The sequence below is a fragment of the Aphis gossypii genome, chromosome 2 (genome assembly GCF_020184175.1).
Source record: "Aphis gossypii isolate Hap1 chromosome 2, ASM2018417v2, whole genome shotgun sequence".
NCBI lineage: Eukaryota > Metazoa > Arthropoda > Insecta > Hemiptera > Aphididae > Aphis > Aphis gossypii.
In genome coordinates this window covers 7,823,810-7,850,805 of record NC_065531.1, presented here as the reverse complement: position 1 = coordinate 7,850,805, position 26,996 = coordinate 7,823,810, and the positions used below count along the sequence as shown (strand labels likewise).

At 26.0% G+C, this 26,996-nt stretch overlaps 2 protein-coding genes across 2 annotated transcripts; one reads left to right on the top strand and one right to left on the bottom strand.

Annotated features, from left to right (window-relative positions):
- Positions 1-302: 302 nt before the first annotated feature.
- On the top strand, positions 303-21,885 carry LOC114125810 (torso-like protein). Its single transcript, XM_027989584.2, has 5 exons — positions 303-922; positions 19,120-19,354; positions 19,474-19,658; positions 19,924-20,156; positions 21,229-21,885. Exons 2-5 carry the CDS (start codon positions 19,128-19,130, stop codon positions 21,622-21,624), a joined length of 1,041 nt encoding a protein of 346 aa, XP_027845385.1. The 5' UTR covers positions 303-922; positions 19,120-19,127; the 3' UTR covers positions 21,625-21,885.
- On the bottom strand, positions 21,824-26,316 carry LOC114125799 (zinc finger protein 543-like). The gene is made up of 3 exons (XM_027989574.2): positions 26,062-26,316; positions 24,328-24,705; positions 21,824-24,241 (listed from the first exon to the last, which is right to left on the bottom strand). Exons 1-3 carry the CDS (start codon positions 26,075-26,077, stop codon positions 24,024-24,026), a joined length of 612 nt encoding a protein of 203 aa, XP_027845375.2. The 5' UTR covers positions 26,078-26,316; the 3' UTR covers positions 21,824-24,023.
- Between the last annotated feature and the right edge of the window lie 680 nt (positions 26,317-26,996).

Genomic DNA, 26,996 nt, shown 5'->3' with positions numbered 1-26,996 from the left:
TATGTGTGTATATATTAAAATAAAATAATAATAAATATTCTAATAATATCGTGTGTTTATCATAGCGCTAAAGAACGAAACTGGTTTTCCGCGACACACTAGCGTATTATTATTATTATTATTATTATACAATAAGCCGTGTTAGTGAATAATAATAATAATAATAATTATTATTATTATTGTAATTATATGAGGCGCCCGCGACGCGTAACTTGCGCGTATCTCGGAGAAGGGGCCGAAGAGCGAGAAAAAACGCGCGCGCGTCGCGTTCGCAACCGAGCGGTGGCGACTGGCGACGGCGGCCCGCGGAGAGCAACAACACGCAGTCCGGCGAGTACCGCGCGGCGCTGTAGATTCGATATTCGACCGGTGATCGCGACGGACGCTCTGTAATCATATATTATATTATCATTAATAATAATACCAGTCGTGCACCTTTTCGTTACCTTTTCTCTAATATATTTTATCGTTTTACGTCGGTTCGATTTTTTTTTTTTTTTGATTTTGATTTTCGTTCATACACGACAATACTCGAGTTTTCTCATCGTCCACAGATATTATATATGTATAAATGTATAATAATTAAATTAATATAATACCGTGATTGTTCTCTGTTGGTTATTTTTCATCGGTTTTTAACTTTTTAAGATTTTATTCGGCTGCGCCAAACGTAACAAAATTACAAATTACAATATTATTATTGTTACATTACATTATAGTATACGTCGTGCGTTCGTGAATATTATACCTGATCGCGATATTTTCATCCGCGTGTATAATACAATCATCATAAATCGCAATATTTCAATTTAATATTTATATATTAAATAATATCATATTATTGTGTCACGGAGTTCCGCGGCGGGCATGGATTGCAAGAGTTTAACGATTAGAAAAGCTCCGCGCACGTTGCAGTAGATAGGTACGTTCTCCCGTTGTGATTTAATCGTAATATTTATGTACATTATTATTATTTTATTATGCGAGAAAAGCGCATGGTATTCGCCTCGCAATCTTAACATATTTAGAGTTTTAGTTTTGTAATATTATGTAGGTACAAATGTACTGCAGCGATTAATATATGTCATAACTCATAAGTCATAATATAAGTCTGTCTCTGTAACAATATCAGTCCGTTAGTCGGGAATTTACATAGATATAGACACTTATAGTCGTCTGTTGAATTTAGGTATTATAATTTTTTTTTTTTTTAACTAAAACACGCTTATCTGTACCCTCTGTCTATTTTTTATCTTACAAAATAGATTCTCGCAATTGATAGTACTATATAGTAGTACTTTCGCAACAAGTGTCTGCGCACGTTAACTTATAATAATATGTATACATCTCGCACACGAATTCACACCACCAATAAATAGGTAGGTACTTACACGAGGCCGTTGGCTTTACTACGAAATATCAACATTTCAGTTTGATTATTTTTTCTCTTACGTTTGGATTTGGAATCATATAATAATATATTATATGTAAATTGTAAATAAGTAACTATGTAATAAATTTCTCATCAAAACAAAATCAAAATTTATTTCAATCATAAATGGCTACACTCAAGGTCAAGTTATATCATGTTATAGGCATATGCAAAACATCACTGCCAAAAAGTTATCAGATTATTACAAACATTGATTACATAATGATACGTTTAAAACATTGCTATTTAATAGAAAGTAGTACAATATATTATTTTATTTTACCGCCTTTATCAAAATAAATGTCATTAATTATGACACCCTATAGATATAGCTTATAACTACAATGCGTATTTATCTAATTTAAAACGATTCTTTTTACATTATTTTGTTCGTATATATATCTACTTTTACTTTGGTGTATTTTATGTTTTTTTATTATTATTATATTAATATAAACGCCCCCAGACCTAGAATAACCTTGATATGCATTGATATTGTATTGACTAACTATAGTTTCAAAGTATAGCTTGATAAAGTAGATATTATACGTATAATATAAAATATTACAATAATTGAATTAATCTGTATCGTGTCAATAAAAAGTTATTTAATCAGAGGCTAAAATACCAAAATTTTTGTACCATACACACTCCATATGAAAATTATAGTCATATTTCCTATATAAACTATAATAACAGTTTATTTTAACTCTATAAATTATAACATTTATTGTATCATTTGCACTATTTTTAATACAACTGATTTAATATGCACCTACTAGTTCGTGCAATTTAAAATAATGTTACATCTTGACAGCCGATAGTATAACACACAAATCAACAAATGACCCTCACAATTTAAAATTGCACAAAAGTATGTAACAACTAGGGTGAAAAACGGTGACATAAAATAAGTTATGAGTAAGAAATTGGTCTTAAAATATAGCCAGTTTTTTAATTCTGTGGCTAAAGAGGACGCATGTAAATTTGGTTAAAATTACTCTGGGCTCCCCACATGTTCCAGTAAGTCGAAAAAATATTATTTACGTGTTTAATCCGGAGAAAGTTTAAGTGATTTTTTTCAAATAAAATATTAATTATTATAGGTATAGTAATTTAAATTAAAATCAAAGAAAAAAATTGCAATAAAATGAAAAAAAAATTTACTTATAAAATGTTTAAATTTAGCTAATGCTATATTTTAAGGATTGGTAAATTATCGAAAAAAGTTATATTTTAATATTCAGCTATATTATGTAAAATGTATATACCTACCTATTTATTATAATATTTCGTACATGACACGTATATTTACTCGTAAATGTATAATGTTATATGTAAATCGAAGGAGTGTATGATTGCTATTTTATAATTAAAAATAAGATCTCAAAAATAATATATTAATATATATTATATTACTAAAACAAGTGAAATCAAAATAGGTATTTATAATTCGACGTGTTTAATGACGGTATACATTTAAATTTTAGACCTGTTGCGTACGTGCTTTTCGAACACCTAAATAAGTGAAATTTAAAAAGACGTACAAAGATAATCAAATAAATAATAATGCCTACTCTGTTTTGGCCAATAATATGATTTGTGAATCTCGGACTTTTTATTTACGTGTTTCATTTTTAAATAGCTGTATTTATCATGTGTATGATAGTGATACGTAAAATAATCGTATGACAATGAAATTTAATATTAATTATATCAAATTGTTTGTTTTGGAATAACACGAGGTTGAAGTATAAGAATGTAAGTATTTTTAAGAAAAAACATGTGCAGTAGTGTAGAAGAAATGGTTAAATAAATTATTTCAAAAATAAAATAATACTTAAATAACATCTTTATCTTAAATTAGTGTTATAACAAGATAGTCATTTTACTCAGTACCTATAGGTACATGGAATTAAATAATTCCTATTATAAAAAATATATTTACGTATACTGTATACCTACTGGCATAAATAATATTCTCTTGATTCTTTGATTGTTGATTGTATTCAAATTTGTAATTAAATAATACATGTTAGATACTATCGAGATACCCTACAAATTAACTACAAATTATAGTATTGTGTTTGAACAATAGTTTAAGTTGAACATGATATCAATGAACGTGAAACCATTAAGTCAGTCACTATAGAATAAAATATAAGGTTTAGGTAGGTATATTGTTTATATATTACATATATAGTAATATAGTTCCAAGTTCTTCGACCTTAAGGTCAGATTTATTTTTTAAACAGTTAAATAATTTTTACATCAGAACTATACGAATTATTAGAATAAAATTAAAACTAGTGATTTAAATTCTAATCTTGAGGTTATCATATAAAAAAAATTGATTTTAAAACTATTACATTATTTATTCCTACACCAATAACCTATAACCTATGTCGTTATTTATAATAATGTATTATTATTTAATTATTTAAATTTTAATTGAGCAAAATTCACGAGATAACAATAAAAGTACTTAGTACAAATATATTTTATAAATTAAAATTATATACATAGAAGTAATACATGATATCTGTATTTATTATGCAATAATATTATACAATTTGAAATGTATTATTTTAAGCTTTTAAACTTTCAATATTTTTGATAAATGGATTATTAAAAAAAAACATTGTTTTGATGATAATCTTCAGATTATTCCTTTAGTTATGTTCACTGAAAGTGGCCAATAATGGAGTAAAACCTTTTTATGGGTCATCTTCATAGCGCTGTAAGAAATTTGGCAATCATCTTCATATTATGTTTAAACATTTTTATGTAGGTCATCAACAGTGAACCTAATTTTGTTGTATTGGGATTGGGTCGATTGGGAAATGATAAAACAAGTAATAATATTATGAACAATTATTTTTTTTAATTAGATAATTCAGTAACAGAGTCTCTATTATAGTATACTTACTCAAAATTGGAATCCATAAAATACATTTTAAATTCTGAATAGATCGAGGAATCTATTGCAAGTATTGCAATAATGTATCAACATATGCTTAATTTTTAGTAATCTTATAGTAGAAATAGTACTCCGAAATTTTCATTTTAATATGTTGACGTGATACTATTATATCAACATGTTTGATATTTTAATATTTTCTGGGTTATAACGGTAATTTGCTCTTGAAGAAATTCTTATATCACTGGTATTTTTCCTGTTTTTCCTGTTTTCGTTTATTAAAATCTGTACTCTTAAGATTTTAAGACCTTTAAATTGAATGCAACTGATAAATTTCTAATTAATATATATAGTATATAGGTACTACGAATAATTACTTTAAGTATACGATAGTGAACTTAGTTATGGATTTTTAATTATATAAATGAAGTGAGCAATGTATAGATTATTTACTTTGCAGGTATGTAAATGTGTATGTTTTTTTATTTTCGTGTCCGTCATCATGTTTTGGATCAGAAAAATGCTTTAATATTAAGATGATTTTTGATAAAAATGTGCCAAAATGTTTTAATACTGGGGTAAAATTAGAAAAATACAGAGGGAAACCTGGAACATTTACTGAAATTTTTGAACAAATTGTTTTTATTGTAATTCATAAATATAAAATAACTATAGAGGTTTAAAATTTTCAACAATTATTTATAATTATTATTTATTACTATATTTAGAGACACTTGAAGTAAAAAATTTGGAACAAAATAGATATTCAAATAAACAATAACAATTTCTCTTCTAACAATTTTAGTTATTTTGTTGTAAATTAAAAAAAAATATATAAACTGTAGGTATATACTTGAAATATTTTCATATTTTTTATTTTGTTTTATATTATCATTGCTTATTTGCCTACACACAATGGCATTTTCAAAATATTTAGACCAATTTTAAGTTATTTATACAATAGTACCGATAAATATTACTATAATACTATAGTATGGTAAGTATGTATTGATTTATATGTTAATAACAATAATATAAAATAATATAGGTATTTCTTATTTTTAGTAAAAGCTACTTCAATCTACCGTATCAATAATAATAAGTAATATAAATATATTATTATATACGTCCTTATAAATAGAAATTAACACGGGTATCACTTCATTATCGTTAATCTTTTATAATATAAATACGATGTATAATTGTGTATAATTTATCATTGAATTAATGAATTCAAATGTAATAGATTAATTTCAGTGATCTGACCAATATCGAGTACATTCGAAACCAACTATAAAGCAGAACGAATTCCCTGGTTTTTTTTTTTAATTTAAATTTAATTCTTAATTAATGAATAAACGAGGTTATTACTTATTAACATTAAAATTATGAATAGTTTTGTGATATATATTTAAAAATATTAATATAATCATTAAAATATGTTTTTATATTATAAAAATAAACATATTATAATATAATTACACATTGAATCTTTTTAGTTTCATTGCAAAATAATTGTATGCTTATTTTTTTTTTTTTTTATTAAGAATATTTTATTTTGGAATCCAGAAAAAAATTATAATATATTACAAGGTTATATTCATACATCAGTACATCACACATTCATACTATATGTCTATATTGGTATAATATTCGTATCATTTGCTATTTTCGATACACTTTGATAGAATTTTTGCATTTTTTTAGAAGTGATGTTATATTATTGTAATAATTTAATTATTATTTAATATAATTAATTATATACGTAGTATATCCTTGATGCATTATAGAGGTAAAAAGTAAATATTTTCGAACAGTTTTCAAAAAAATCGAGAAAAACAAAAAAAAATGACGGTAAAACGGTAATTTTTAAGCAAAACCAGTTTTCGACCGAATCGATTTTTTTATATGGGTGTAATTCAAAAACTAATTACTGTAAATACTTGAAATTTTCATCAAATGTTTATGTTAGTGTTATCTATATACAGTTAAATTTTCAAAAATTTTTAATTTTTTTTGAGTTATTTATAGACCACTGACATTTTTGATTTTTATGTGAATTTTTTTTTGAAGTGTCGGTAAAAAAATTTTGGATGACCAAAAAAACTTGAAAATTTAATACAAGGTTCCTTATGAGTTCTTCTTATTGTAGCTAAAAAATCGTTAATCACAATTTTTTTTATAAGCGTTTATAGTTTCTACAAAATCTGTCGAAAACGCGAAAATTTGCAAGTAATTTTGAAGTTGAAAAATCATAAAATGTTTTGTATTTATAACTAAGGATTAAAAATACAACACTAAGTTTTCCATAGGTTTTTCTTCAAGTAGCTAAAGAAAAAACTCGAAGCATCATTATAGGAAAAATTTTAAGTGCGCTTGAATTTTAAATTTTTACGAAATCGCGTAACGATAATGATTTATCCTCAAACGATTTTAAATATTTGTTATTATATTAGCTATTTATAGACAACTGACATTTTCAATTTTTCTGAAAATTTTTTTTGGCCCAATCAAAATACTTGAAAATTGTATACAAAGTTTCTCATATGTTATTCTTATAGTTATTAAAAAATTATAAAAATACACAGGCACAACTTTTTTTTATTAGCATTTGGAGTTAAAATATTGACAAAAATTCGTCAAAATCATGAATATTTGCAAATTATTTTGTAGGTATTATTCATAAAAAATTTTGCATAAGTAGCTAAGAGTTGAAAATTTAATACAAGATTTTTCATAAGTTTAGCTTACAATAATTATAAAAGAACTTAAATTTTGGTGTATTCAGATTTCAGGCTATTAAAAAAAACCACCTTTTTCACCAACTACTGGAAATTATATCCTAGACTGACAAATCATCTTCGTTCAGAATCGTCTTTCGTATACAATGATAACTATCATTGGATTCAAATTTAACACTTCTAAAATGTATATAATAGTGATCCACACGGCACCTAATGTACAGCAGAGCGGTACCCACTTACCCGCTTTTTTTAATTTAAATACATCACACCTTAATTGATCTATATTATAATATTGTCATGTTACATATATTTAAAAAATAGTCTCGCCCTTATTTTACCGGTAGATTCGGTGAAATATATAGGTAATATTTATAATTAGCCGTTTACTACATACATAAACCATTAGGTATAGTTATACTATAATTAAAGCTTTAGAAAGGTAAACATCTCGTTCTTAATTGTTTTCAATTATGTAAGTACATAAAAATCTTTGGTTGTATACAAAAAATTCCAAAAATTTAACTAGTCACGTAATTTCCACTTCCACGGGTTAAAATTTTTTTTTTTTTTTGATCCAGATCTGCCCTATTTGTATAACCTATATCTAATTTAACTGTTTCATTTACAACAATAATAGCGACTTCTATATTATTATAATTTATATTCTATTCACGATACTATTGTTAATTTCCATACATAATTGTATTATAAATTTCTGTTTGCCATATAATATGTATAATATATATACAATTTATTATATTTATTATATTTATCTAGATAGACTGTATAATGTCCATATTGTATACCTATGTATATGAAAATATATTATACATATTATACGGCAGACATTGCAGTATGTTGCGCTGCGCATGGATAAGTACTAAGTATTAGGTAGGTATAGATAGGTATAATATTTCGATATTGATGCTTGACACGGTATCTGGTTAACCGAGTTGGCGTGCATTTTGGTAACGCGGCGTACATACGAAGGTCGACTGAAACATTGTGCATTTCGAGTTTTAGGTAGAGATACAGGGTGATTCTGTTATGGAACAACACTCATTATTTCAAAATCCATAAAAGTTTTTAAAAATATTATTTTTACATAGTTTCCAGTCAAAATAAACAGCATTAAAAAAAAAAAATTATCGTTATATTTTTTTTAAGTTTTTTAATTTTTTAATGACAACATGCATTTTCAATTTCATATTAGAAAACAAAATATTTTTTGTAGTATTTCGATAATAAAAATCAAATTTCGAACGAGAAGTTTTGTGTTATAAGTATAACTTATGTGTTTGGAATCCGGAGTAGCAACTAGCAGAGTTCGGGCGGAATACACCGCAAAATGTTGGTCTAATACTCCGTTCACCAAAAATTTAAATACTTATAACTCAAAAATTACTCGTTCGAAATTTGATTTTTATCTGGTTTTCATGGATTTTGAAATAATGAGTGTTGTTCCATAAGAGAATCACCCAGTACACATAATAAACTATTTTTCATTTATACACGCTTTTACGCTACAACCTGTAGTATAATATGTTTGATGCATCTACTAAAGTAGATAGTATACTACTATAGGTATACCTATAGTTAGATTGCTATATATAATACATAGACACAGCGTGTTTACGCGATACTTATTAATTTGAATCAAGGTCTGAGACATCTTAGTACATCTTTTTCAGAACAGAACGTTCTATAGCGAAAAATAATATATATAATTTATTTTAGTTTATATCTATGTAGTATATTAAACACAATATAAATTGTAAGATATTATGTCTAGCCCTTAGGTCGACAAATTAAATTCGTAAATAATATATGTATTATGTGGCCCGCAAGGATTGGATAGAAGCCGAATCTAATTTGAAATAAAACTATATACGTTTTAAAATATTACCGATATGCGTATCTTTTTAAATCACCATTAACGGGGGGCCTTGATCGATTATTGAACGATTAACGATTGACACGCATCGCGTATTAATATAATACAAATGAATAATATTATATAATGTGTACAACTGTACAATAAGATTTAAATTAATAGTAATAGTAAATACGTTAGCTCGTAATGTAGACACGATATAGTAGTTGTACTCGTATATTATGTTTAATTGTTTAGTTATTATTATTTTTTTAAGTGTGTAATAAAAACCACTATATACAGTAAACTATACTATACTAAGTACAAAACATAATGCACGATGTATATGGGACTGTTGTAGATAAAAAGTTTAAAAATGTTTTTGTTGGTTAAAAAAAACATACTGATTTTATTGAAAGATATTATTCTTATACAATTTACGTCGTTACAATATAATAATTTTGTTTACATTGAACTGGATGAAAAATACCGAGAGAGATATTCATCATATACTGTGGGTTGTGGCGTACCTAACTGATACCTTTACATTTCCGGGAAGGGGTGGCAAAATATAAAACCTGAACTATCTATAAGCAAACATTCCCTTTAAATATGTCATAATATTTCTAATCGTTGATAGGAACATAATAATTTATCGATTTGAAAAATTTCTAATATTATACTGTATAATATTTTTAAATACTTGAATTTTTATACAATTTAAGAAGTGTTCTAGCGTTCTAGGTACACTCTTAAAGCTATATAGTCTTATATTGATGTAAAAACACTTTTTTTAAAAAAAATTACAAGCTACCGTTTTTAAGTAAATTTTTAAGCAGATGATTTTTTTGAAAATGTTGATGATGTATCTAAATTCTAAATTCAAATTTTAACGACTAGTTTCATGGTTTCTAACATGTATATTAAAAATCAAAATTTGAATTAGTTTATTTTAAAGAAAAAATAGCATACCTATATTAGGGTGTTCCTTAGCTATAGATAGGGAAAAAAAATAGCAACATTTTTTTGTGCTCACTCCCTAAAAACGTGTGTATGCATATAATAATGAATTACCTACGAAAAATTTTGAGGCAATCAAACAAGGTTAACCCGTGCCGAATTGTACCTAAAGTTTGAATTAATTCAGTTATATAGGTCCTATATACTGTATAAACTTTGTATAATATAGATTTAAACATAAAAAAACATATCTACAGCAGAGCCACAATATTCTAAAAAATTTATCGCTAATATTTAACTACTAACTTTTCTGAAGACGTCTTATTATCATCATGTTATAATATAGTTAGTATATTTGCTGGCTCTATTAATAAATTAGTGACGATACTAATTATGAACGTATAATTTTATACACTATATAATATATATAGGTAATTTATAAATCTATAAATTATAATTACTAATTAGGTATATTTTACTTTCAGTGACCCCAAAAAATAAAAATATTTTACCTATCCACAATATTGATTATTTGATAATATAAACTCTCTATCAAAAATTGGATTAGATTTACTACTGATATTACTGTTTACCAATAGTGAATTATGCTAGTAATATTGATATATATACTCAAATATGAAATATACATACATATATATTATAAATCGTGAAATAAAAACTCCGGAAAAATTATTAATATTAAATTGAGTTCCACAAATACTTTTGGGTTATTATAATTAAGTCTAAACAATATTTTTTTGTTATTTGAGTTTCTTTGGTTTTTAAATATTATCCACACGACATACGTAGAGGTTAGTAATTTCTTAAATAATGTATGAAATTGTTTCCACTGTTTATAATTGATAGAAAAAAAAATTAGAGCTTTGATGGTATTTTGAAATTGTCTAAGATTACATTATTATAAAATAATTTAAAAAAAAAAACACTTACATGAATTTTTATAAATCCATCGCGTAGAATCTCGCATTACAACATTTTTTTTTAATTGAATCTTAAATCCATTAATTATAAAAATTGATTTTGTTATTCACTATACTTACACTCTATGATTTCACACTCGTAATATATTGTATGTTCATGAAGTATTCGGCACAACTGTGATAATTTTGAACGAATATACTAAGCTGTAGACGAATATATTAATACCTTATCATCGCATAACGTACGCCTTGTGATGAGTTCAACGGACTCATTCAAACATATAAAATTAAGTTTTTATTTAATTAAATTTTATCCCAAAAATAGTTGAAGGAAAAAACCCCACAAAAACACCAAAAAAATGTACAAATTATAACTTATCATTTATTCTATATATTATATTATAGATACCCACCAAATATTATTAATACAAAAACAATAATGTCACAAAAATTGTTTTTTGCCTGTACAATATACGAGTACAGTTGTAGGTATATATATAATATTTTAAAATGTTTTCGATATAGTATCTACATACAAAACAGTGATGTAACTAGGAATTTTAGTTGGGGGGGAGGTATACTTTCAAAATTGTTTATAATAATTATGGATTTTATTAAGTCAAATACACAAGTACATAGGTAATAATAGGTAATTAATTTTAGTAAATGAAAATAATAAAAGAAATGATACAATATAGAACTTTCAACTTAATACTATACAACATCCTACATTTATTTAAAAAAATATATTATTTTTGTATAAATACTAAAATTTACTCATAATAATTAAATAATTAAATAATAATAATAATAATAATAATCACACTTATAATTTTATACGCCTATCTTTTTCAGCAAATTTGTCTACTAAGTCTTGAATTTGAAGTTTTTTTAACTACCGAAATTTGTTTAAAAGTTAATTTTCAGAAGAGGTTGAGGGGCAAGCGCCCCCTTTCCCCCCCCCCCGTAACTACGCCACTGATACTGATACTGGTCGAGTTATCAGGTAAGTGGTAACTGGTGGTATTTTTGTTTTGTGGAAACATACCTACTTACCGATTTCGGTATGTCACGATCGGTTGGTCAATTAATCCAGGACGTAACCATCCAGGCGTGTCACTGTGGGTAGGTATCTACAATAAGAGTTCGACATTACATCACCCTAGCTATAGGACAAAACGCCACTGCGACCGCGTTCGGTCGTAATAATAATAATAATATATTGTCAGACCTATGCCTACCTGACTAACCTAGCTATGTATAGTCAATATACATATAGATTAAATATGAACTATACGATTCGGCTCGTATCGATGCACTTTTCAGGGTGTAGGTACGTTGTTATTACTTCATTAGTTCCGCAACGCTCACCTGTAATAATAATAATAATAATAATAATAATAATAATCACACTTATAATTTTATACGCCTATCTTTTTCAGCAAATTTGTCTACCAAGTCTTGAATTTGAAGTTTTTTTAACTACCAAAATTTGTTTAAAAGTTAATTTTCAGAAGAGGTTGAGGAGCAAGCGCCCCCTTTGCCCCCCCCCCGTAACTACGCCACTGATACTGATACTGGTCGAGTTATCAGGTGAGTGGTAACTGGTGGTATTTTTGTTTTGTGGAAACATACCTACTTACCGATTTCGGTATGTCACGATCGGTTGGTCAATTAATCCAGGACGTAACCATCCAGGCGTGTCACTGTGGGTAGGTATCTACAATAAGAGTTCGACATTACATCACCCTAGCTATAGGACAAAACGCCACTGCGACCGCGTTCGGTCGTAATAATAATAAATAATAATATTGTCAGACCTATGCCTACCTGACTAACCTAGCTATGTATAGTCAATATACATATAGATTAAATATGAACTATACGATTCGGCTCGTATCGATGCACTTTTCAGGGTGTAGGTACGTTGTTATTACTTCATTAGTTCCGCAACGCTCACCTGTAATAATAATAATAATAATAATATACATAACTCTAGTTGTAGAGCCGACGGGTTCAGGATATTGTTAGCTGGTTTGTAGCAGTTATAAACTTATGGTAAATGTTAATAGTTGAATGATATATATATTAGGTATAAATGGTATTATACATATTATACCATTAGGTTATATATCTTTATAGCTTATATATGGTGTGTATATAAATCGTTTTTTGGTTTAACTCGAAACAATAAAACTAATATATATATATATATATATATATATATATATATATGTAAAATTGTATGCTGTGTGTGTATAATTTAATGGTTGTATATTCATAAAAAATGTGATTCATAAAATTTGTAACCCCCATTTTTTCGTTTAATAACAAATTTATTCAAGTACTGATTTTTGGCGATCACGTTTTTAAGTTCCACTCAAAGACCACATTTGCACTCGACATGATTTTCTTAGTGAACCTCAATAAATAATCTTAAATAAATAAATAAATAATATTCTTTGTTATCAAAATAAATAATTAAAAATTTTTAATTACTTTTATAGATTTTTTATGCTATTTAATAACCAAAACTCAAGAGTATCTTGTAGCGATACAAACTTCTTTTCTCAAATAAGAATTAGCCTCAAAAAGTGTTGACTGTACAATATTAAACAGATGGCATTATTTTAAATGTTCATGTATCTTAGTTAAAATTTGAACAAATAGGTAACTTTTGAGTTGTTAAAATGTGTATATTAAGGATAATAGCCATTATAAATGGTTTTACAAAAATAGAAAATAGAGGTAACATTGAATCTAGAATTTATTACCTATACCTACACGGTTACCGTAAGAAATTGGTACCTATTACAACAGGATTTTCTTTAAATGGCTTAAAATATATTATTATACAAGTATTTTAAAATATGGATCTAAATATACCTACTTAAAAATTCCAAAATTCAGATTTTTCTATAGAAAAAATGGAGATGAGCATACTTGGCGAATCACTTTTTATATTATATGTATAAAAATATGCATGAGTGGTAGATCATAGCTGGTGAGTTCCCGAGTGAGTGGTACAACATATTATTTTTATTTAATTTCAGTGTCAAACAGTCAAATCCGTGTATACATCCTGTACGTCATCATGACAGTATATTATTTACCGTGATTACCACAGATTAACATTATATTACATATTTACATGTGATTAACTCCGGTATTCGATATAATTACGATAGTATAATATTTACTATTGTACGTGTTTTATATAATATATATAATATACATGCACAGGTAATACTATGTTTAGGTTTCCGCGTGGATATATATGTACCTATATGTTTGGGACAATGAATACTACTCGAGTTAGTGGTTTTCGATGGTCATCATTTCCTAAATTGTCTATATACATATACGCAAACACACTTGTATGTATATATATGTATAACGAGCGTAACATAAGTGCACACCGTTTTTTATTGAGATCAAATCTTGGAATTTTTATCTGTCGAAGGACACCCGGACCGGCCACCACGGAGGTGAGATCAACAAATTGTTTTTATTTGTTCGCTACAAACATATTACATAGACAATTTTCCCCTAAGGCAACATTGTATGTTTAAAACATACACACACATACATCATTGTTATACTATATTATAGTAAATGCATTATACACACGAACACACCCGTATAATATTGTCTAAATAAATATAATATATTTATAGATAACCTCTGTAGTCATTTTTTTGTACAACTCGGGTTTTGTGTCTTGAATGTGTGTGTAAAACAATCCGAATATAATAACGTTAATATTATGCGCTTTTTTTTTTTGCAATAATTTGAAGGCTATAATGTCCAGTTTGCTGCTGCGCGATGGGTAGGAGATTTCACGATTTTTTTCAATGTTATACTATGTACCTATATAATATCATAGTAGGTATATACCTAACTACCATAATAATAAATTTTGTTTCGAAATCGGGCAAGGGACTTATTGTGATGACGACGCGTGCTGATTTCCATGTTTAAATATAATATACACCGTCTTACCTACCGTCCTACAGCGCGTGTCTACTTCCAATGTAATATTATAATATTATTACTAGTCTACGAGATTACATGGGTACTAAAATGAAGTACCTAGGTATAGGTATGCGTGCTGGGCCGGTCAGACGTTCATAACGTTAATATAGATACCATATTTATAATATCCTTATTTTTTTTCGTCGACGACCAGTTGATGTACATAATAGATAAAACACATTGTTTATAATGTTATATCGTTTACATTATCCGAGGAATGGTCGTAAAAACCGTAATATCCGTATAATAATGTGCGATTATATATTAAACTAGGTATTGGAGTGGCGTGAGTAGGTATATGTAACTATAATATGTAAATACCTGTTATTATATATAGATGTATAATGATTTCTTCGATTTTTAAAGTAAAATATCCGTAACCGTCACGGAAGTGTATCGCTAGTGTTCTTCTTCGGACGATCTACTATAATTTATAATTACGTACTTACCTATGAACCGGAATGTATACTAAAATCAAAACAACTGCAGTACTGAGAAACATTCTGCAAGATCTCGCCTGGACATTTTTAACGATATAATAAGTTTTGTGAATTGCATTTTGATGCAAATTTCAAGTTACGATAGTTCTAGTATAACTGTTAAAGTATATTATACAGTCATACAGATATTATATACCTACCTAGTTATAGACTGCAAGACCAACATACACAGTATACATCATCATTATTATTATACTATTGCACTGTTTTTAAGTACCCTTCAAAATTATATCTTTTGTTATGTTTTATGTCGATCTCTTTTATAGACATTAATGAATTTTGCGCAACGCTGCCGACTAATAATACGTAGTCTTTGGAAAGATTTTTTTTTTTTAATAAAGATGCATAGGTCATATACTGATATATAGGTACTGTATATTGCATCATGAAAACTTTATTTATTTATTTTAACAAAGCAATGTAAAAATGGTAGTGATTTTTTTATTTTTATCATTTTGATTCGTTAGAATCATGATTGAATAATGAACTGCAAGATTATATAAATATATAATAATGAGAATCTGCTCGTTTTAAAAATATTTCATTAATTATATATAGTTATCTGTAAAGTCGTAAACATGTCGTCATTATTCAAAAAAATTGATTTTGAAATTGTTTTTAATTCATATTGCGTATGAACGATTTTAATAAGGTAAATTAATCAAAATTTCATAATATGATTACACTAACGAATTAGTCATAACAAGTAAATAATACACAACAATTTATAATAAATAGTATTTAGTAAATATAGTTTAATTATTATATATTTGTAGACGTGTTACCATAGGCGCCGCCAGGAATTTTATCAGGGGGGTGCATTTGTGCATAGTATATTGTGATTTCTAATTCTAATATACATTATATAATATTAGTAATTATTATTTATATGATATAATAATAATAATTTATATTATTATTATTTGATTTTATAAATATTATATTATATAATACCATTCATTTTTTTTTTCATTTTTTGAAAAGCCAGGGGGGTGCAAGTGCACCCCCTTGCACCCCCCTCGCGGCGCCCATGCGTGTTACGTATGTATATCAGAAACATTAGTATTTAATAATTTGAATTAAAATATTGGAGGGTTCTGTGAAACGCTGGACTGTAAATCTCCCTTATTCAAATCATTTTTATCATATATACATTTATCTATAATTTATTTTGTAATCAATCATCTTAATCATCAAATTAAGTTCTTGAGTAATATAATGCTAATTAGATACTTTAATATTTTGTTTACCTACAAAATATGTGTATTTAATATTAACACTGCAATAAAACAATGAAGTAATGTAACTTAGTTATAAATATTAATGATAGGTACTTAAAATTATTTCTACTTTTATATTACATAGAAAATTTTATGTTATAATTTTATGAAAACAAATCAATAATATGTAATATGTATAGTAATCAAATTTCATCGCCTTTTCCTTTAATAAATATACGTTTTTGCCAGAATTATATTTAGCATTATAAAAGTATTCCATGATAATGAATCATGTATATCAATAATGCATGCGATTTAAACATATTAGGCATAACTATATTAGTACTGTAGGTACTAATAGTACATCATATTTTAATAAGATAATGTCGTAGAAAATTTTAGAGCTTAAATTTAGTTGTGTTACAATATATTTAATATTGGTTTAAATTTTAAAGTCGTTAGGATAAAGCTTATTTTATAAATTTAAATTTATAGTATGTTAGTATGTCGGTAATAAATGATTATGGTGTAACTATTAATGAAAATATTTTTTATGTAGGTACGTAATATAACACGTATAAATGCATTTTTATATTCGTTGATTCTCTTTATGTGAAGTAATAAAAGGGTTAGGTTAAACTATGTCACTCAACAGTTCTTACAGTTTATAAAAAAAACCCAGATGATTTTTTAGTTTAGGAATGTAATTGATATCTCATCAAATAAAAATATAAAACAACCCTAGCTTTTTCCTCCAGATATTCACTCCCTTCTCTTCAATAGAAACTGCTATTGCTCGTAAATCAATTCAAATAAAGTTTTCACCTTTAATGAGTGAGTATATAGGTAATGATCCTCATTATTCAAAAATGTGAAAACGGATGCAAATGGTAATGCAATTCCTATAACTTTCCTGTTTTTGATTATTATAGTTGTGAATTATTATCATTTATAATTTTACATGTATTATAATTTATATTTATTATTTTTTGTCAATACTGGCTTAATTAAAGATACTTATATCAATTAAAGTTTAACGTATACATTATACCTAATTCTAATTAATAATATTATAATAATACCATGGTATAAGTAAATTCACGACAGAATACAAATTTACATTTTACTTAAAATAAAAATAAAAATATATTAGCGCTATTACACCTAAGCAGTTTGAAATTTTTGTATGAAAATCAAGAACAGCAGTCGGTATAGACAGTGAATAAATATAAAATACTGTAGGTACATACATAATAATGTATAAATATTCTCATATCTACCTATATGTGATATTTTATACTTTTTATTATAGAAAATAGTTGGTCTAGTTGGTAGATATAATAGTCATTCCGTGTTTAATCATGCATGTCTCGTATACGCGTATAATATACTGTGTATATTGTTTATAGTTTTTCGTTGTATCTATATACGTTATTATTATTTATTATGTTATTTGGGTGCCAGATTATATGTACCTACTTTAAAGTGTACTAGTGTACAAGGCGTAGTAGAGTACCTATCTACGTATATAGATAGACACGTAGTACCTATGTAATAATTTGTGTTATTAATTATTATATATATATATATATACCTATACATTACTTAGCCACCTAGGTCATACATTAATTATCGACACTTAAATATACAAACAATGAAATATTAATAATACAGTTAAAATCACGTTTTATCTCACTACAAACATAAAACAGTAGGTTTACTAAATACCTATTATAGTTACCATATATTAATTATAATTTAAATATAATACTATGACTAATAAAATGTATGTATTTTAATAATAATATGTAAAATGAACATTATGGACGACTATGGTATGTGGTTATTCAGTTCTTGTCATAATATAGGTATATGTATATTTATAACATCAAGTTTAGTCTAGCTATCCTTTGAGTACTATAGTACTCCATTGTCTCCATTATTACTATCATACTCTATCTAGCGAGAAGCCGACCAACATTTTTTTTTGTGTGTGTATTTTTGCGTATCCTCGTGTTAGGTTTCGATTTTAATAGCATGGTGACGTAGGGGGAGGGCTACGCAAAATCGGCACGCTTTCTCGCTGGACATGGTATAGGGCCTATAGGTACTATAGGCCATAGGGAACAACTCAATCATTCATCAGATATTTTTGATTTGATTTTTTATAACTTCAAGTTTTGCAATTTTTTTAAAAAATTATAACGATTTAATCATTTGAGAGTTGAAAATGTCAATATATAGTATGGGTTAAACATATATATATATATTGTATATTACACATACTTAACACAACACTATATCTCACTCAAAATGTATTTGTGTATTCCCTATATACTACCATATTCGTGACATTCTTGTACTTAAGTGTTTAATATTTAAAGGCATTAAAAATATAATAAAAAATTATTTTTGTTCACGCTGCATGATATTATCCTGAATGCTGTGATTATGATTATACCAATTTAATATAGTGTATATTATCATTTTATAGGTCAAGCAATGGGCCTCGATGGGGCCAAGGCGTTAATGATCTTTATTATTTACGCGTTAAGGCTTCAACAGAAGGCTTACGCGGACATTAAAGTGGGTAACGCCATCAACGTATTTAATCGTTATGGATACTTTAGCATAAGTATGAGAGTGGTCCCCAGAAATGACACTGATCATTCATGGATATTCAGAGAACCCACGGTAGACGTGTTTATGAACTTACCGGAAAAACAAAGGTAAATAGAAAATTGGTATTGAATAAATAATATTACAGATATATTAGTGTGATTAATATATATTAAAATACTTATTGTATCTGAATCTGAAAAATAATGTATGTTTACTTTATTATTAGTCTTAAAAGAAGCATCGGAGGAGGAGGTGGTCAAGTCTTCCAAGGGGACTTCCACATGGAATTTTGTGATAATGTTAAACAATTATTGCAAGCCTATTTTAGAGATTTTTCCGTAGAAAGGCTGGAGAAACCGTGGCAGGCGTTTACGGGTAGTTGGTCCAAATTTACGTTGGCTAGAAATTTAGGTTTGTTGGATACTAATATACATATTTTATACACAGACATATTACTAGAAATAAGTCAAAAACATTAATTAGAAAATCACTTACGATGTATAATATAGTATAAAATGCATTTTTATTCATGCATAAATAGGTACCACAAAATGAATTGATCTGGTTTATTTCGAAAGAATTCACTGCAATATCATCAATATCTACCTTAGTATATTATTCATTATTAATTATTATATACCCACTAATCATCGATGTGTATAATATTTCAATGCAGGTTTAGACGTGTCTTATGTAACCGGAGATCATTGTTATGTTCTCGTCAGGGTGGCTAGGCATAGGGAGACTGCCAATTTAGCAATGGATATGGAGAGCACTGACCTTCACGAGCCAGTGGCCAAACAGGTGGCCTCTGTTAATGTCGGCGATAGTTTGTCGGTCATTGAATTCGTCAGGAGTTTTGGATCTCATTACGTGACGTCATATGTCACAGGCAATTCTCTCTATCAGGTAAGTGTTCATTGTTTTGTGTCCTACAGTAAGTTAATCTATTGGCAATTAAAGCCTAAACACAGTTGATTACGATATAATGACGCGCGATAGTATGACAAGGCATTCGTCGTAAAATTATTGCTCAAGAAAGCTTATTATTACATCTGCACAAAATATTATACCAATTACCTACAGGTTACCACATGTATTCAATTTTACTGTCTGAACTCTTGAATGATATTGTATGTTATTTTATTTTATCAGATTTTTTATTCCTTTCTCTATAAAATATATTTTAAAAATTAAACACATATCAATCATTATTGAAAAATTTTTTGAAAATTACCATTATTCTAGAATATTTTTTAATATTTCTTATACATTCTATTTAAAATATAATCACCTAATAATATTTATTTTAAAATATAATTCACACAAACGCTTATGAAAATAATTTATCAATATTTAATTTTTCTTTACGTTGAAATATTGTAATTAATAATTTAAAATAACCATTGACAACAGAATAAGATTTTCATTGAATGTTTTTTTAAAAAAAATATGTTATTGCAGTACTTAGAAATCTAAGTAAACTTGAATTGATTTTATCAGAAAAGGTATTATAAAATACAAAACAAGTATTAAAAAGAAATTTAAATACGATTACTATATTACTTATTAAAGGCGTATTTACTGCAGGGCTACGGATGTAGAGCACAGCGTCCCTGACTGTGCTTATATTGCTTCCTCACCACTATTTATCGTCTATTTGTGTGGATGCATTAAATTTTACAATAAATTTCAATAACTACAAAAGAAAAATTACGTTATTTATACTACATATTATTATTGATTTGTATTTGACTAGATATATGTGAACAAAATATTCTGTAATAATTATGTACGAAACTAACCTCATATATATATATATACACATTTTATATTATATTGATAGAAGTATAAGAAGTATATTATGCAGTTAAAATTTCTTTATGCCCTCCCCTATTTAATTCGATTTTTCTAAATAATTCACTGCTACCAAATACCAATATAATATTACATATATATTTAATTTGTATTAACTGTTTAGGTGTATGTATACGCTCCAAACGCTTACAAAGTCATTAAAGAACGTTTAAAAACAAAAGGCGTGTCACAGATCTCCAACCAAGAGTTGATTGGATACTTTTCACCATGGTATGCAGAACATGTGGGTAAAATACAATCAGCCAGTGGTAATGCGACGGTTGAAAATTGGGCACACCAAAAACTAAGAGTGAAATTTTTTGTGTTTGGCTTTGCCTCATTACTGAAATTACACGGAGACACAAAACTATTAAGTGAACTAAATGGAATGTTAGGCAATGAAGCATTACTTAAGCTCGACTTAAAAACCTTGGCGCCGGCTTTTAAGGACATTCAAAAACGAGCTTGGTTCCATGAAGTAATGGATAATAATTTAAAATTATGGGAAGTTAATATGTAATAAAAATAATTCCTAAAAACTCAATATTACAATGTATTTATTATAGTAGTTTTACTAATTTCTTAGCAAGGTACTACCACCTTTCGCTCAAATGCCAAATACTAATGTACCTAAAAACATTACCTATATAATATATCTTTATATTATGTTTTCTTGTTGAGCAACAAGTATTGTATTATAAATAATTATTGATCATATATGTTTTTAATAAAGTCTTTATTTATATAAGTTACAAATAAAAATTATTGTCATTAGTTTTTATTTTGTTACAAACAAAATTATTGTCATTTGTTTTTTTTATTGTCATACAGTATACTTAACTTAATAATACAAGGTAATTAATATTAAAAACTAAGACTAGACATGACTAGTTATTATACAGTAGGTACATGAAATAAAAATACACATTTCATTTACCTTCTAATGCTAATTAAAAATATTAAATTATTATAAAATATTATAATATAATTATTGTTTAAAATCACTAATGCAAAGTACCTATATGTAAAGCTATTATTTTTCTAATTACTCTCTTTGGTTCTCTGTTATTAAAATAGCTATTTTCTAACAATTTCAAACTTATATTTTAAGATTACCAGTAGGTATCTACTATCTATCAGTCACTAAGTTTTGAACAGAAAAATTGGTATCTACTATCTTTAGTAAGTAATTTAATGGGTAAAAATTAGAATTTTAATGTTTAAATTTGTTTTTTTTAATTATTTAATCACTTAGTTTAAAAAATTTTAAAGGAATAATATTAATTTTTTATATAAAGAGAAGAAGCTCCAACCTCTATTTGATATAAATTCAAGCACAGGAGTAGGGATATTCTGTTCTCATTACGTATATTATACTAATCATAAAATATGTTTGTTTTACAATATTCAAATAATTAATTTGGATCCTATATTTGAGAAAACTTAGGCACATCAACATATTTTTTAAATAATAATTTCATTACTATTTGTAGTAAAATTAGTAAACAAGGTATATAATATCATCATTAAGTTAATTTTTAGAGTAGGGGATGGAGGATAGTTATATTTCTAGAACTTAGAAGCCTTAAGTCAACTAACTCTGCTCTATGGAAATCCACCTAATGAGTTAAGAGAAAATAAAAAATGTCAAAAAGCACTTAAACACTTAATCCTCCACCCCCACGTTTTTCCTTACAGATATATAAAAAAATAAGTTTACATTTTAAACAATAAAGAATAATAATTAAAAATTAAAATATGTAGGTAGATAATTGTGAAAAAAAATTAATATAAAATATATCTGATCGGTATTATAGTTAATATACTTAAATTAAATACGTATACCTACCTATTTTATTATTATTTAAACAACAATAAAAATAATTCATTTTATAATTTAAACAGTTTTTTAAGTTAAAATAATATAAAATATTAGAGTATACATTATATTATTAAATTGTAAGTCAGAAATTATTTTGATACTTGTAATACCCACAACCTACTTACAAATAGTTGTAATTATCTAACCTTTAAATGATTTATGATTTTAGCAAGACCTCAAATAATTTTAACAAAATATTTCAGTATATATTTATAGATTATAGAAAAATGTATAGCTTAAAAAATTGCAAATTCACATACGTAAAATATGTACTAATCCAATGCACTTGGCTGAATTAAAATAATTTAATGCTGTTGGATATCTCAAAAACATATAGGTTACATATTATTATTGATTTTTGTATAGGAAACATATTATTATTAGACAAGTAAAGTTCTGTTAATAGTTATATAAAAAAAAAATTATTTCATTAAAAAAACAAATAGTATAAAAAAATTGAAATTGGTAGGTAGTAGGTTCCTATCTATATAATATTAGTTTTACAAAAAACACTAAGAAATTGAAGATTAATATTTTTATTATTAATAAATAATGTACTTTGAAATCTATACTCTTTTGGATACTTATTATTTTTATATTTATAAAACTATAAATACTATTTTGAAGAAATTTTTTCTAATGTATTATAAAAATAAAATTAAGGTAGTTTAGATAGTAACTTTAAAATATTAATATTTAATATTATATTGGCCATTGAGTATTTCTAGTTTCAATATTATTTACTTGAATTTAATATAAGTATGGGGATTCTTCACTTTAAAATTACTATGTTATTTGCCATGAACTTTTAATTAAAGTACGCACAGTTGTGGTACTACTTGTTACATAAATCAAATAAAAAAAAAAAAAAAAAAAAAATGTTTAATTTATCACTTAACTACAAAAAAATATTGTGATACCAATTAAATAAAAATATATCTCAAATATAAATTTTGTACACATTTTAAGTTCTTTGGTAACAATTATTATTAAGATTACATGGTTTTAATCAAGTAAAATAATTAAAATAATTAATTTTATTGACTATCATTATCTGAAGCAGACTTACGTTCCTGTTGGCACTCTAGTTCCTTCATTTTTAATTTGATTTCAGTAACATTGGCGTGTACATGGTTCTCCAACTTTTTTGATTCATCTTCAGATATCTTTTTATGAGCTCGAGCAAAATGTTTTTGGAGTAAAAAGTTCCTAGTAAATGCTGCTTGGCATGAGTTACATTTAAAAGGCCTTTCTCCTTTAAATAAAAAAATCACAATACATTTAATTAAAACAATTAATAATAAATATTGATAGCCTAAGTAACATTAAATGAATAGGTACCTGTATGAATGAGTAAATGCCTTTTAAGATCAGTTGTCCACCCAAATTTTTTATTACACAAACTACATTCAAAAGTCTTATCTTTTTCTTTACTTTTTTTAGTTACTTTTTTAAATGATTTAACTGATTCATCATTATTCTCTTCATATGTGGCTAAACAATATTTCCAAGGATTAAAAGTTTCACCCACTGTCAAATTTAATGGCTTAGAAGATGCATAGTTGCTAGTTTCTACAGGTTTTTTTTTAGAAGTTGAACTATTTTCATTATTATCGGCTTTAACTAATTTTTCTTCACCGACATGACTAAAAAAATGTACTAATAATGATGTAGCAGAATAAAAACATTTGTGGCAATCTGGACATTTTTGAGAATAATCTGAAAATTTTCAAATTGGATAAATATTGAATAAATAATTAGTAATAAATACATATTAATAGTACATTTTAAAAGTATTTAAAAATTAAAATGTATTATTAGAAAAAGTGAACTTTGTATAACACATTTAATCCATTTTAGCATAACTGAAAATAAGTGTTTGTCAACATTAAATTTAAAACATGATAAGTATTTATATATAAACACAAGCACAAAAATTCAAATTAAAAGTTTAAAGAGACTCAAGACTAATTTATAAGTGTAGGTATTTAACAGAGAATTATAATTTTTATAGTCATTACTCATTAAGTTAATTTGAGAGTATTTGTAAGTAAAAACATTACATTAGCATTGATTATATATATATACATATATTAATTCACAATACCATGTGAAAATTGAATTTCTATTCTTAATTTTTACATTATTATGTTTAATCTGTATTATGTATAATCTGTAACATAGAGACATTTATGCCAAATTAATTTTTAGAAAATGTACTTTTATTTATCTTTTTTTTCATAAACATTCATCTTTAAGTACTTAATACAGGGGCGTCATTTGCGGTAGGTACGCAGGGTATACATTTTGTGTACCTAAAATTCTAAATTGTAATTTTTGGCCCACAAAATTTAAAAAAAAATTCTATTAGGTATATCAAAAATTTTTTGTTTACATGCACATGGTCGAGCCGGCCACATCACAAAAAAAATAAAAATAATATTTATATAACTATATTAAAATAATAAATTAATATGTACCTAAATATTATGAAAGTTGATAATTGATTGATTGATCACATCTTAATAATCACAAAACAACCATTGTATGATTATTACTAGTAACCACAAATTTTACTGATTTATTCTGTGCATATCAGCTATTGTATTGCTTTATATTGTTAATTGTTTTTATTTAATTTGACTGTTGAAGTTTCAATATGTATTAAATTTAGGTATTATTTATAGATTTTTCACTGCTTACTGCTTGTATTATGTCATTTTACTTAATTTTAATTGTGTTAATAATTATTGTTATACTACTATAATATTAATAATGTCAAATATGCCAAGAAAAAATAAATAGTGACCTGCTCAATACGTACCAAAAAAAAATATTGAAATGACGCCCCTGACTTAATATTAAAATATAGATATCTAAAATGAATAGATATAACGATTAATTGTTAAGATGTCTGATGATAATATAAATATATTTCACTAGGTACTTCGTAATTGTTGGAATGTTTTAAAATTTATATTTAATTCCTATTCATTAAATATTGATTTTTAATAGAAACAAATATTTATACAAGATTAATGATATGTAAATTGTAACAATTTCAAAACCATTTACCTGTATAAATATTCATTAGAAAATACAATTTATTAAACTTAATTACACATTTATAAAAAGGTTAAGAAAATATTAACAAGTACAATAAAATATCACTCGAAACAAATAATTATATAATGAAAACTAAGTTATTTTCAGTGTAGTAGGTAAATAATAATAGTATTGACTAAAACTATAATTCAATTTTTCAATAGATAAAAGATTAGTAAAGTATTCAGAAAATTTAGAAGAAATAAAATGAAAAATGTCTTATTAGTAATAAGTTTGTTTTTTAGTATTTACACTTTATGATAACATTGTTTATACTTAAGTTATCTATATAGGTATGATGAATATTTTTTACGGTGGATGAGTGATGTGCAATTGTTCGAAAAATGGATAAAACCTCAAACGACATTAATTCTAAATGCTAACTGTGCTAAACGTTTATCTAGAAATATTATTGGTACTCGTCTCATTTTTTAATTTTAATTATATTATTATAAAGCTGACGAGCTTCAGAGCTTGCACGTTAGAACGCACTAATTTCAGAAACTAGTAACTACTGAATAAATTTAAATAAAAGTTGTATTAATCTAGTAATGGTATACTTGAATTTCGAAAGTGTTTAAACTTTAAACTTTTTTTTCAACTCCTATAACTTATACGTAGGTAGTTATAACTTATAACTTATAAGTTGCTATAAATAGGATGTCTCGCCTATAGAATAACAGTCTTATTCTATGGTTTCACTAGTCACCCCAAACATACGTAATACTTATGAATGTTGTCTTGATTTACGAAATATTTATTTATTTAAATATTAAATATTTATGTTTAAGGTTACCATCAATTAAAAAAATGCAATAAAAAAAAAAAAATTAGACTTGACAAGCCCAACTGCCATGCGTTGTTATTGGATTTTTTGAAAATAATATTTAATGTATTGTTTATTG